This window comes from Astatotilapia calliptera, chromosome 20 (genome assembly GCF_900246225.1).
Source record: "Astatotilapia calliptera chromosome 20, fAstCal1.2, whole genome shotgun sequence".
Lineage (NCBI taxonomy): Eukaryota > Metazoa > Chordata > Actinopteri > Cichliformes > Cichlidae > Astatotilapia > Astatotilapia calliptera.
In genome coordinates, this window is record NC_039321.1 from 9,204,673 (window position 1) to 9,217,767 (window position 13,095).

Sequence of the window (13,095 nt, forward strand, 5' to 3'; positions counted from 1 at the left end):
CTGTTTGGCAGCACTGCACAAAGAAAGAATAGAAAAACACTGTCGGGTTGAGAATGGGTGTCATCAAGATCACCTGAAGCAAAACTGTCATTGTCTTTCTTTTCACTTAAAATGTAAAAGTTGTTGCTGCGCCTTCCTTGTTCGGCAAAGGATTATTGTGTGTGTGTGAGTGAGTGTGTATGTGTGTGTATGTGCACAGTAAGAGTGACTGGAGCACTGAAATGACATGAAGAGTTATTTGGGCTGTAATGAAGCTGCTTAATGAAATCAGTGCCCTTGAAAGTTCTTCATCAATTCCAGCTCCCTTGCTCACTTGCTTGCACTCCACCATTCCAGCCTGTCAGCTAATCCACGTGCGCGACACAATATTAATTAAACACAGCGTTTCCTGAAGTACTTAAGTGAAGCGCTATCATTGATAATGAGCAGGTTTAAAGGAGTCACATCCCTCCAAAATTACTTTTTAAACCGGCCTTATTAAGCAGAAAATGAGGCCCAAATCAGCCTACAAGCTCCTCATTAAAAGCCACTGATCCTTGGCTACGCGCATGTTCCAGTGGTTTTAATTAGGCTAGTGCAAGATCGTCAGCGACAGGAAGTGCCATTAATCTTGTCTTTTCATCCTGAGTGGGGGGGTTACAGCATGTTGCAGTGTGGTGCTCCAGCCTGGGCCCAGTGGAGCCTTAAACAGTACAATAAGATGAGAATTAAAAACCAAGTGACACACTTTGAAATGTTCTTCATTTGTGTAAAATGACACCGAAACTGTGGGAACACACAGAGTCACGCTTCCCTCTTCTTGCAACCTTTGGTATCACTTTGCATGTCTTTCAGTTAATGTGCATCAGAAGCCACACATAAATACTGACGCACAAAAACAGGATGAAATGTGTCTTCATTTACCCTCGGTGTGTGTGTTTATGAGTAGCACTCGCTGTAGAGGATGGTCCCGGCCCTGCCTGTCACACCGTCTCCGCATGGAGGATTATGGATGGCCAATTACATCGCTTTTGTCATTAATTAATGAGGATAACGAGCTCCCCCTGCTCCCCACAAAACCATGGTGCTCCTCAGCTGGTACTGAGCAGCGAGAGGGGTGCTGGGGCCTGTGTGTGAAAGTGTGTGTGTGCGCGTGTAGATGGGTGTATACTTTACTTCTGCATTACGTGCCTTGTCGATAATTCTTCAAATTCAATGGCTGAGATGTGGTTTAAAGTTGGAGTACTGGTTAGTGCTAGGCAAGAAGTGTTTAAAGTTAGGGTAAGTCTTTGGGACTAGAAGGAGATACAGTGTGATGGAGGGTTTGCTGATTGCTGACTCCAGGGCATTCATGTACATTTGTCTAGTAAGTTGAGGTGTGTTTGCGTGTCTATGTGTCTGTGTATGTCTAGTGTTTGCCCACCACCAGTTATGTATGTCTGGGACCATTACAGAGATTAGGCCATGCTACAATAACGGATGCCCCCGTTTGTCAGCTCATATCCTCTGTCAAGACAACAAGCTAAAGGAGAAAGAGTGTGATGAGCACAGGGATAGAAAAAGGGGGAGGGACTGCAGGAGGAGGAGAAAAAGAGGCAAGTTAGCAGGAGAATGTAGGGGTGAGAAAAGCTTTAGTAAAGTGCAAAAGAGGTCTTGAAAGAAAATTGAGCCTTTGAGAATCAAAATGTCCTGGGATCAACAAAAAATGAGGGTAATTTTGGCCTAGGATATCATTTTCAACAATGGCTCAGACTGTTGTCATCAAGTGCTGCCTATCCCAGCTCCTCTCCCCCCCTACCAGGCCCAATTTGGCCCCTGCCACACTGTCTGGGTCTACCATGCGTCGTGTCAGGTGCCTTGTGGCGATAGGCAAAACGCTTTGCATGGCTGCCATGTTTCAAGGGTTTTCAGCCATATGAGCACAAAACACGGGCATCCGCGCACACACATTCACACGATGCACAAAAACACAGACACATACAAACAGACATCCTCTCTCCAACCCCCCTTTAGACATCTGATTAACGAATGAAAGGCCCTGGCCCGTCCCCGCTACACTTGTAGGAACGTCGCCCCAAATCACATGGCTCCTCGGAACCAACTGACTCACCCGCTTATCGCTTCCGACAAGGCGGGGCTGGGAGGGACGACAAAGTGTGATGTCATAGTGAAGCAGAGAAGTTGGAGGTCCACGGGTGGCTGGGTGGGTGAATGTGGGGCATCCTTACAGTGCAACCTCTGGCATTCTCATCTCCTCAGCACCTCATCTCTTCCTCCACGTGCTGTGCCCTCTTTTTTACTCCACACACTGATGAACCCCCCGCGCACACATCCACTTGCCTAGGTCTATTCTCTATCTCACATCCTCGCCCCTTCCCCCTCTCAGGAACCTGCATAAAAACAAGCCTTCAATGCCACTTCACATACAAAGCCTCAACTATGCTTCTGTGAGCGCATTTTAATGAAGACAAAAAATCTCTAATGTTTAATAAACCCTTTGGTCCCCCTGCAGTAAGCTTAATCAGAGTCGAAGGGTGTTCATTTTCCTTCAAGGCCCCTGTTGTAAGTACAGTTTGTGTGTTGGGCTATGTGTGTGTGAAACGGAGTGCTACAATGTGCATCAGACACATGAGCTTGCACATGGAGAGAACTTAATTAGAGAAAACAGCGCTGTCAGATGCATTAGGCAGAGGTACGCACTTAAGGGCATATGGTTTTAGTACTATACCATCGGGTTGGAGAAAAGCACACAAACATACCTCAAAGCTCTGAGCCATGGTAATGAAATCACTCCCTTTCTATCCCACCGAGAGCAAACACAAATGTTTACAGACATCACACAGTCTGTCCGTACTCCTGCACCACACTGGGCTGTGAGAGTAGTAAAGCACCGAGGATTTCTCCGAATAAATACACTGTCCACAAGAGAAAATAGGTGAGAAAAGGCAGCAATAATAGTTTGCAATCTTAATATATGCTATACAATACTACAATGCATTTATAGTAAAATATTTTCTTTCAACACTTTGAAATACCTGGATTATATCATATTTAGAGATGAATCTACGTTCAACTGCAGTACTCCCACTACCTGTTTGAAAATGTGTTTTTGTGAGGAGAGGACAGTGATGACGCAGGTTAATATGACTATTTTTAAATTCTGTGTGTGAGGTGACTCCACAATCTGTCATGGTAGAACAGATCAGACAGGTCCAGATGAGGAATATAAGTACACATAACTGTCTTTCACTGTACTTCATTCATAGTTTTAAATGATGACTTTAAATCTTGTTTTTATAATTGTAGCCTTCACAAACATGTGGCAGATTTTGTTTTTAACCTTGCCCGGAGCATATCCAGAAATGTATCTATTTTCTGTGTTGCATCCAAAATCAATGGGTTTGTATAATTGTAGTTGTATGGATAAAAATTCTTTACGTGTGTTTGTTTTATTCTTTCTTCTTTTCTTTTCTTTTTTTTACTGTACGTTATGAAAAAAGATATGTACATTTCTCTCAATTTTAATATTTTTAAACACCAAATTGTACTTTCTGATATTGCATTAGACACTTACTTTAAGTCACATGAATTATCCATGTAATTATCAATTTATTACATGGATAATTAAGAACAGTTATTTAATTTGAGTCCATTTATCAGCAAATTAAATGAGCAGTCAACATGTTGCACAACAAGAAAAAGGAATGTTTGCCACTTCCCACATCTTCAGATTCTGATTTACATTTACGAAAATTGTAAAACACACAAAAGTGCCCTCGTTATACAGAAAAATGAAGATAAATGATTATTTAAAACACACTTCATTCACTGCTGACTGGCTAAAGCATCGGGGAACACCATCATGTGACCAGCAAGACCACAAATCTGTCTTAATGTATAGCCAACATGTCAAATAACACACTACCACTATGCACGCTGATGGCCATTAAGATAATAAGGTGCCAAAATATAACATATATTTCTTTAGCTCGACATCTGAGGCCTATAGGGAGGAACAGTGACCACCCAACCATCGGTACACAAAAAGCAACAGTCTCATTTATGGCTATTAGGCTGCACAGGGACTGATGAAGCGCAGGGCCAGAGTCCTCACATCATTGGCAGCATTTGTCACATTTCATCTCCGCTGTCCTAACTGTCTCACGGGGCCTCAGACAAGGCATGTGTCATCAAAGGTCCCATTTAAGATGCCATGGGTGGCCTGTTGTTGTGACATGTATCTAAATTGTAAGAGAGACACACTGTGGTGGATCACTTAGTCTCTGACTAGATTTACCAGACTGCTCAAGAACAAATGTCTGGTTTAATGTATTCATCGGAGCAAGTAGAAAGAACACAAATGAGTGTGAATATGTCAGTGTAGGAAAAGCACCTGTGAGATTAAAGGCAACATTTATTCTGGTATTACTCATTTTTTCTAAGTTCTTTCTTACAAATCAAAGTACTTTTCAGGCTGGTGGTGATTGAAAAAGAGCACATTTACCTAACGGTTTACAATTGTAATCAGTCTAATGGAAGCGTTGTTTAATCCACTACTACTGTGTGGATCTTTGTTCAGTGTTAATTTCCAGATCAATAGGTTAAATATGTAATATATTTTGTGACGTTAGATGTTTTTTATTTACACCCCAAAACCACAAATGGAAATCTGACTATTTACATTAACATATGTACACTACTATAACTAAAAAGAGAAATAATAAAGCACTGATATGTAAACTTAGCGATAACATGGACTTGTTATTAGTGTGCCAAACAGAGATACTATCAGACAGTTAGAGATGATCAAAAACAAAGACAAATGCTTGTTTTCAGGAATGTGAATATCACTTCTCTCTGACCAGTACAAATACCAAGCATATTTTCTTTTTAAATATGTATATACTTTGCTCTAAATTCATCCAGTGCCCAACCTGCAAAGGGGAGCTGGCCCTGTAACGTTCAGTGAATTGTCTACCAAAGAGACAGGAGCAGAAATCGTGTTAATAGCTGTCCAGGCTTTAAGAGCCCGCCAAGGAAGCATACAATCACCCAAATAACCAGAGACAGGTCCTGGGTGCCCCGGGCGGCTCTTGCGTACTTCCCTTCAGCGCCACCGACCCCACTGCGTGCCAAACAGGCCTCACCAGCCCCACTGAGCTCGTTTAGACCCATCTCTTCATGTCAAAGGCTTGAAATGCAAGAACAGAAAAATGCCAACTCATTTTTTGCGGGGTGAGTGGGGGGTTCAACTCAGAGGGTAAGAAGTAGAGATCATGTTAGCAGCGTGATAGTTTTTATTTTCTTTTTCACATATAAAATTTGTCTGTGGCTACAATGCACCGTTATTCTCCCATTTGTTTGCCTTGAAAAATAGATGCGTTAAAAGTGTGTCAGTTTTTTCAGGGTTTCCTAAAAAACACGGCATTGTGTCCGGAACGTAAATATAAACAGAATGCATTTGAAAATTTTGAAATTTTAAATTAAGTAAAGTGTGTATTTTTACACTGCCTGAAGTTTAAATATCATGTCAGCGGTGTGTCTCGTGTAAAACTGTTTTAAAGCTGTGGCGTTGTTGTTGAAATGAAGCAAACCGAGTCCGAGCATAGATATGTGTTTTAATTATAAAGACATATAAACAATATATGAAATCCATGTTGCAACACAACCAAAACGCTTCTTCAGTTGATAGGCTGTAGTCATATAACCATTAAGATAACCGGGCTTGAAGCAAGTGATTTTTTTTTTAAGTTGTACAATACAATCATGAGAAATGTGCAGTAACGTAAAATAAAAACAAACCTGTCAACACATGGTATCAGAAAATATCAGTCAGAATCACATAAAGTTGTGTTTTTTATCTCCCACATAGCATCATATAGTCAGTCGGGGGAAGCCTTAATTGCGGTTTCAAATCTAAATGTTGTAGCATTGGGTCCCGTTTCGTCGTTTCGTGTTGTTGTTACTGAATGTTGCATAGATTACAAATGAGCTGATAACAAAAGCTTTCTCAAATTTACCCAAATTTGGACATGGCCTGTAAGTGTTTGTAAAGTACAAGCGACAAAGTAACAGGGACGTCATCCTATAAGAAGGCCTAAGCAGTTCAGTTTCTATGTAGCGTCAGTTAAATCTGGATGAAACATTGCAATATGCTCACTTAACCATATCTTAAGATTATGCATTAGACTAAAGTCGTTTTTTTTTCTTCTTTTTTTCCACAGAATGGTTTTAAAATAACTAGGGTGGGTGAAAGACCGACACGGGTGCAGTATAGGTAGGCTAAAAGTTCAGGAAAGAGAGTTAAAGCAAATCAAGGCTTGTCGTTACAGTGTTTGAAGAGACTCGACGGTGCCCCAGAGTAAGTAGTGCACTTCTCGGCACAGGTGGCGAGTGCGGAACCCGAGAAGGGGTATACGGCAGCCTGTCCAAAGGGTGCCAGGGCGGTGGGGATCGGTGAGGTTATGGTCTGTCCTTGGTTCAGATACGCCACCAGCCGCCTCATCTCCTCCAGAGCCTGCGCCTGCATGAGGATGTAGTTCTTGGCCAGGAGGAGAGTGGCTATTTTGGAGAGTTTTCTCACCGAGGGGCTGTGGGCGTAGGGAATAACGGCGCGCAGGCCGTCCAGCGCGTCGTTCAGGTCGTGCATCCTCCTTCTCTCGCGGGCGTTGATGCTGAGCCGCAGGGACCGTTGCTCCTTGCTCTTCTTAGCGAGGGCCCCTCCGGGCTTGTCGTCCCCAAATGACGAGCCCCTTTTCCGGGACTCCAGCGAGTCGAAGCCATCCTCGTCGTCGCTCGTGTGTTCCCCGCCGCTCTCGTTGGACTTCGCGGTCTGCCCGGAGAGGAAATCAGTGGCAGGTGTAAGCGGGTACCGGCCGGGGCTTCCAGCACCATGGCCAGCGCCAAACCCGAAGGCTGACTGCCCGTAGCGCTGCGTCAGGTCGAGGAGCGCGTCGTTGCTGATGGACTTGAGCAGATTCTCTTCGTTGACATTCATTTTCTCTTCCAGAGCAGGTTTTGACCAGGAAAAGTCTACCGCGCTTCCTTTATCCTTATCCTTTATCCTAGCTTTTGTTTTGGAAACAGTAGCGTGTTCTCGCGTAGTTCTCTCCAAGAGTTGCTGTTTCCAAGGAGTTCCTCTCCTTCTTCACTCCTTTCCTCTGTCAGTGCAGTGACTCTTCAAGAAGGAGGCTGTGAATCTGAAGCTTCTACATGCATTCACCTCCTCTGTACACTGCGCTCCCCCCTTGTTGCGCGCATAGCCCACGTTCAACAACACTTCTCTAACTGTGCTCGTTGAGACCGGAGCGCTCGTGTCCCTTTCGTACGGTCGGTTTCCTCTCGCGCGTCTTTCTTGCCCTCCCTCGCCTTGGGCAGATTGTGACTGGCGCTCTGCCCTGCTTGCAAGTTAGTAGGAGCACGAGGCCCGTCGGGATTATCTGCCCGTCCAATCAGGGGGGCGTTTTAATTAACTCAGGAAGAGCGCAGGTCTGCTCCCAATTTCAATCACAAAGCGATAAATGCAACACAAACTGACACAGCCGCGTGTATGCCGGCACTCTCCACGACTAAATACAAATTTAACAAAACTGTTCTTTCCGATACTTTAAATCAACTTGAAGTTGGAGGTATTTGTAGGATTTTTTTTTAGGCATTTAAAATGCACAAATGAAGAAGAGCTCAAGCCTTAACATACGACTAGGTCGTTGGAGAAAAAGGACTCACCTATCTGAAGAAGTCTAGATCAGAAACATAGTGAGGGATCAGGTAAAGGACATTTTGTGAGGTTTGGGAATGTGACCTCCAGGTTCGAGCGTTTTGCTTTTTGAAGTGAATGTGATAGATAGACAAGCTGACAGTGCAGTGACAGTTTTGGGCATCAGTTTCAATTGTGCAGCCTTCTCTGATTGATAGTCCTAACAATGAACCCACAGTCCTCCTGACCGCCGTTCACCTGCACTCTGCTATCAGCACCAACAAAAGCTCGTGGGCAGATACACTCAGACATCAGGTGTTACAGCCCCTTACACTATCCAGTCAGTGATTAGTGAAAGAATCAGTAACCAAATGTCATCAAAATGGTCACAAGTTGCGATAATATTAAAGGCCAATACTCTTCTTTGCAAGAAGAGACAATAGGATGCTTTGATAGAATTTAAAGAAAATAGCTCAGCGTCAACTTGAGATCTCTAAATATCTGCTAAATCTGCTAAATAAAGATTTGTAATACAATTATATACCAAACGATAATCAGAATTAAAACGTCATTATATCTGTAGGTGTTAGAGTGCAAGTCAGACACTTCCTGAGGATGAGGAACAGGTGTCCTGACTGTCACTAAGTTGATAGCTGAGATAACGGTGCCACTCTGAGTTCACTGTAGAGCATTACACCACGGTGAAGCCTCCCGTAACTCACTAAAGCCATACACTGTACATTCAGCTCCCCCTATGTTAGTGTATATTTTTGTTTAGGTGATGGTGCCACCTTGTGGAGATGCCTTAAAAATGCTCTAGTGCGACAGCTTGACGAGGTATATATATATATATATATATATATATACGCACGCAGTACTCTTGAAGATGCCCGTAGTATACCTGCATTGAAGAGTAGTGTATACTTCCAGGGGCTCATACTTCACTTAGACACTTAGATGTTTGATCTTCATGATGCACAATGATTCACTGTATGTGAAAAGCTCAGTCACAGCAGTTTGCACCTTCATTTCATGGGGAGAGAAAGTGTGACATTCTGATCGTGTGCAAATGCAATTATTAGCACGTGTTTGATATATTGTATTATTATAATGGCTTAGATAAACTTCCCTCAAGCCCTGTGAACATTGTTTTTGTTGCTAAGTTTAAGAGAACTGTGTTTATTGCATCTGCTGTGGTGTTTTTAGTTTTGTTACTGCAGATGTACAGTTGTTGTTGTGGAAAATAGATAATGCACCATGAGTGGAGTTATGTGTGTGGTTAATGGCCCCTTGGAAGCACAGCATTAGACGTTGTCTAGGTCTCTCAGTAAAACTGTAATGCTTCGGTGCTATTCAGGGGCTTAAAAGATGGGACATTTGAGTCTGTCCACGGGACTACATGTCTTAGTCATTCTTGGTACACTATCTCAATGTGCTTTTTTGTATTTCCACTCCTTTGGATTAGGAATTACTGTTGAATCGAATTTGACACAATTACTACTAGTTGATGTATAATGACTTAGTTGTGTGGTAGTTGTGTGGCAACCTATTGCTCTGACATCCTGAAGCAACTGATTTCACTGAATTTTGAAACATTTAACTGAATTATTGTTGGTGTGATTTGACAAGTGGCAGATGCGGTCTAAAATAAGACAACCTAACATAATACAAAAAAGTTTCTTAAAAAGTTGCGGTAAAAGAATGCAGGGTACCCCCTGGACAGGTCATCAGTCAATTGCAGAAACAGACAACCACTTAAACCCGCAGTCAGTTTATAGATTAACCCATAAAGCATGTTGGACTGTTGGAGAATGTTGGGGAATATGTGAAGACACATAGAGAAAATGCAAACTTTATACAGAAAAGCTTTCAGGCAGCAGTGCTAACCACTGTGCCAACCATGATAGCACACAATGATTTCAAATGACAAGATTATTTGATTAAAATTATTTCATATCCAACAGAATAAGGAGAATATATAGACTGTTGAAACTAACACATTTTATTGTTTTGCTCCAACTTTCTTTCTCCATTAAAAAAAAAACCATTGATGCCAGCAGCGTGTATCAGAAAGGTTGAGGGGCCACAAATCAACAAAAACGACTGAAATCGTTGTGTACACCTGATGAATACTGATAACTAAATAGGCAAATGATTGGACCTGAAAGTACATACCAGTTGGGTTGAATCTCTCAAAAGTAAAGAAAATGAAAAAGGTGTTCACATATAAAAGATTGCATAGGTATGCATTTTTGATTCCAAAGAATTCAGGAATTTGAAATCACATCACATCACAATGGCAAGCAGTTGACACTGAAAGGACAGGAAATGTCTTCAGGCTCCCAGGTAACATTAGAAACAGACACAGCTCTCACACAATTTTGTATTCAAAACTGCAACTAGTCTCCTCAGTTCTCATTTGCTTACAGAGTGCATTTAAAGAGGAGGTAGCACAAAACATCGGTAAATATGACATCCTTCTTTTTCAATCAAATTGAAAATAAGCATATACCAAAATAATAATAACACATTTCTGTCTACCAACATCTGATATGTTGTCTTTGCCCCTAGTTGTAATCATTTCCAAAACAATTTATTGTGTTTTTATTTACATTTTTACAGTCTTACAGCTTTTTGGATACTGTAATGACAAAAAGTAAGTCATGACAGTGTGACAGTAAGCACCATGCACAATGCCATAACTCTGAAAATGCAGCAGCTTTGTGGAATAATCTGTTATTAATTTTGTTATCAGTGCTTAGCGAGACACATAAAAATATCTCAGGTAAAAAGATAACATAAAGCACAACAGGGTATAAAGATTTTCCATATACAAAAGATTGAAGGCTGTAGCAAACATGTAGCTTCATGATAACAAACAAATTCTACACTATCCTTCCCATAGAAATATTAATATGCTTTCTAGTTATATATTCTTAATATCACACAGAGAATAGCGAGGTGTTTGATCACAAACCTCTCAGTGTGGGTTTGATTTTATTTTTATTGTTGCTATTTACATATTTTTTGTAGGTGAAAACCTCATTGTATATTACAATTTATTCACGTGTGTGACTTCAAACACTACATAGTCCAGGTTTACTCTGATGATTAAGGGTGGGCGTTACATCACGTCATAGTTTGTTAAATCTAATTCTCAAACTTAATGTGCAATTCACCTTTTCAGTATTAGTTTCTGCCAGCAGATGGCAGAGACGTCCATTAATTGAAAAAAAAAAAAAAAGAATACCCTAGACATATTACAACAGAAAAGAAACGGTCTGTCTGTAAAGAAAGTTTTGGTCATTTCTTGAGTTATTTTGTGTGATTTGATTATGCTATTTCTACCGCACAAATGTTCATGTCAATCTAACTACTGAAGCTTATTTTAAAGGGGTTTTGCAAACAGCATCTAAACAAAAGCAGAGCTCTAAGGTGTACACAGAGCATTAATAATATCACTAACTTTAAGACTAAGGATCTAGAGTGTTAGTGAAACGTAGCCTTGTACTGTAAGTAGATACAGCAATGGCAGTACTGCACTTCTCTGCTCACTGAGATCAGATCCCCAAGTGTTCGGCTAACAGCACTACACAGAATCCTCACCTTCTCCAAGCAGGACTGGGCACTAAAAGCTCCCGCTTCACAGAGAATGGAAGAAGCACAAAAAGTGTCAACACACCAACTATTAATACATGATGCTTTTAAAGCCTCTGCTGCAGCTCCGTGTCGCCATGGCAACTGCAGGCTCAGCTGCCAAGCGATGGTGGCGTACCACCATCCTCTGTGACAGTGTCTGCTGCGAGGAAGGGAGAAGGGCTTACGCTGCAGTGACAGGGGAGGACCACCATGGGGCAGGAAAGTACTTTCCATTGCACCGAAATTGGCGGCGGTCACATTTGACAGGAACAATGCACGCGGCAAAGCACGTAGGCAAATGCGTTTATATGTGCATGCATGCAGACGTGTGGACGCGAGCATCCATGTTATACACACGGCTGTGTTGGCTTCACGCTGTCATCATGATGTGCGCTAATTTTGCTCTTTGTAGACTCCCGTGCATGCAGTGAGCGGGAGCATTTTTTTTCTTCTCTTTTTAGTCTTAACAGGTGCTGATATTCAAAGTTAGACCAGGTCTTGATTGTATCTCAAACCCCAGCAGGATGAGAGTTTTCTTTTCAGGCTGTCTTTCAACCCTGCTCCCTCTCTGTCTGATTCACTCCCCATCTCTCTCTCTGTCTCTCTCTCTCTCTCTCACACACACACACACACACACACACACACACACACACACACACACACACACACACACACACACACACACGCACACACATGCACACATCAAAGTGCTGCTCTGAGTAAAGATGGAACAGGCTCCTTTGATCTCTCCCTGCCGACTCTGATTAATGTGTGGATTTACAGTGCAGACCTGCAGGGACCTGGCAGCCATGACACCCCTCTGCTGCACTGGAATCTAGTTTCTTCTTCTTCTTCTTCTTTTGCACAAATAATTAGAGCTCTTTATTTTATTCATTGCTCCGGTCGTGATGCTTTCAGCCAAGGCACTCATGAAACAAACCCAAAAGTCTTAGTCTCACTCAACCTTAAGCACGCAATCCAGAGTCTCCAAAAATCCCCACGCTGTCACAAATCACCGGACACACTTTGTACCTGCCCAATCAGAGAGATTTCGCAAAACTTTCCGCTTTGCAAAGCCTTTCCCCAATTCAAACCTCTCTATTTTCATCTTAGAATTGACAGGAAGTTAGTTAGCACGAGATCGCTGTGGTCGGTGTGGTAAATGTTTAATTCAGTCAGTCTTAGGAGTCAGCTGAAATGGCGGGTACAATGTTAGTGTTTGGGAAGATCTTTTCTGATGATGACAGAGCAAAAGTTGGCAAAATTTAGCATTGAACATGAAAGGAAATCTTTGTCAAGTGCAGCTTGCACATTGTACGTTGCATATCGCCTATTGCACCCACGTTTCATCACAAGCCGAGCCAAAAGAACTAAACAAAGTACTCGCTCCTGACTCTGTGTTTGGTCTCTTTATCCCGAAATTCCATCCTCCACGGTTCCCCTCGCGCCATATCTCTTTTTCCCTCCATTTTGTCTCCCCTCACTGCAGTGCAATGCAGATTTTTCACAGGGTGGAGGTATGGTAGAGATAGGCGGGGTCCCATGAATAATTGTTGAAGATATTTTTACTCTGACCCACTTTAGAGTCCCTTTCGCCCCCCTTAAAGGTGCCGCAGCCGTACTCTGTAATAAGTCAACGCAAAATGTTTAAATGAGTGCTGCAAAAGGAACAGAACCAATTCACAAGTGAGTTGTGTGGTCTCAGCTGTCAAACGCATGTCTACAGCTATTTAAGAACATGCATCATGATCGAGTTTAAACAAACAGTATTTCCGCAGTGC

At 42.2% G+C, this 13,095-nt stretch overlaps 1 protein-coding gene across 1 annotated transcript; it reads right to left on the reverse strand.

Annotated features, from left to right (window-relative positions):
• Window positions 1–5,577: 5,577 nt before the first annotated feature.
• Window positions 5,578–7,404, reverse strand: bhlhe23 (basic helix-loop-helix family, member e23). The gene has a single exon (XM_026154171.1). The coding sequence runs from the start codon at window positions 6,974–6,976 to the stop codon at window positions 6,293–6,295; it is 684 nt and encodes a 227-aa protein (XP_026009956.1). The 5' UTR covers window positions 6,977–7,404; the 3' UTR covers window positions 5,578–6,292.
• Between the last annotated feature and the right edge of the window lie 5,691 nt (window positions 7,405–13,095).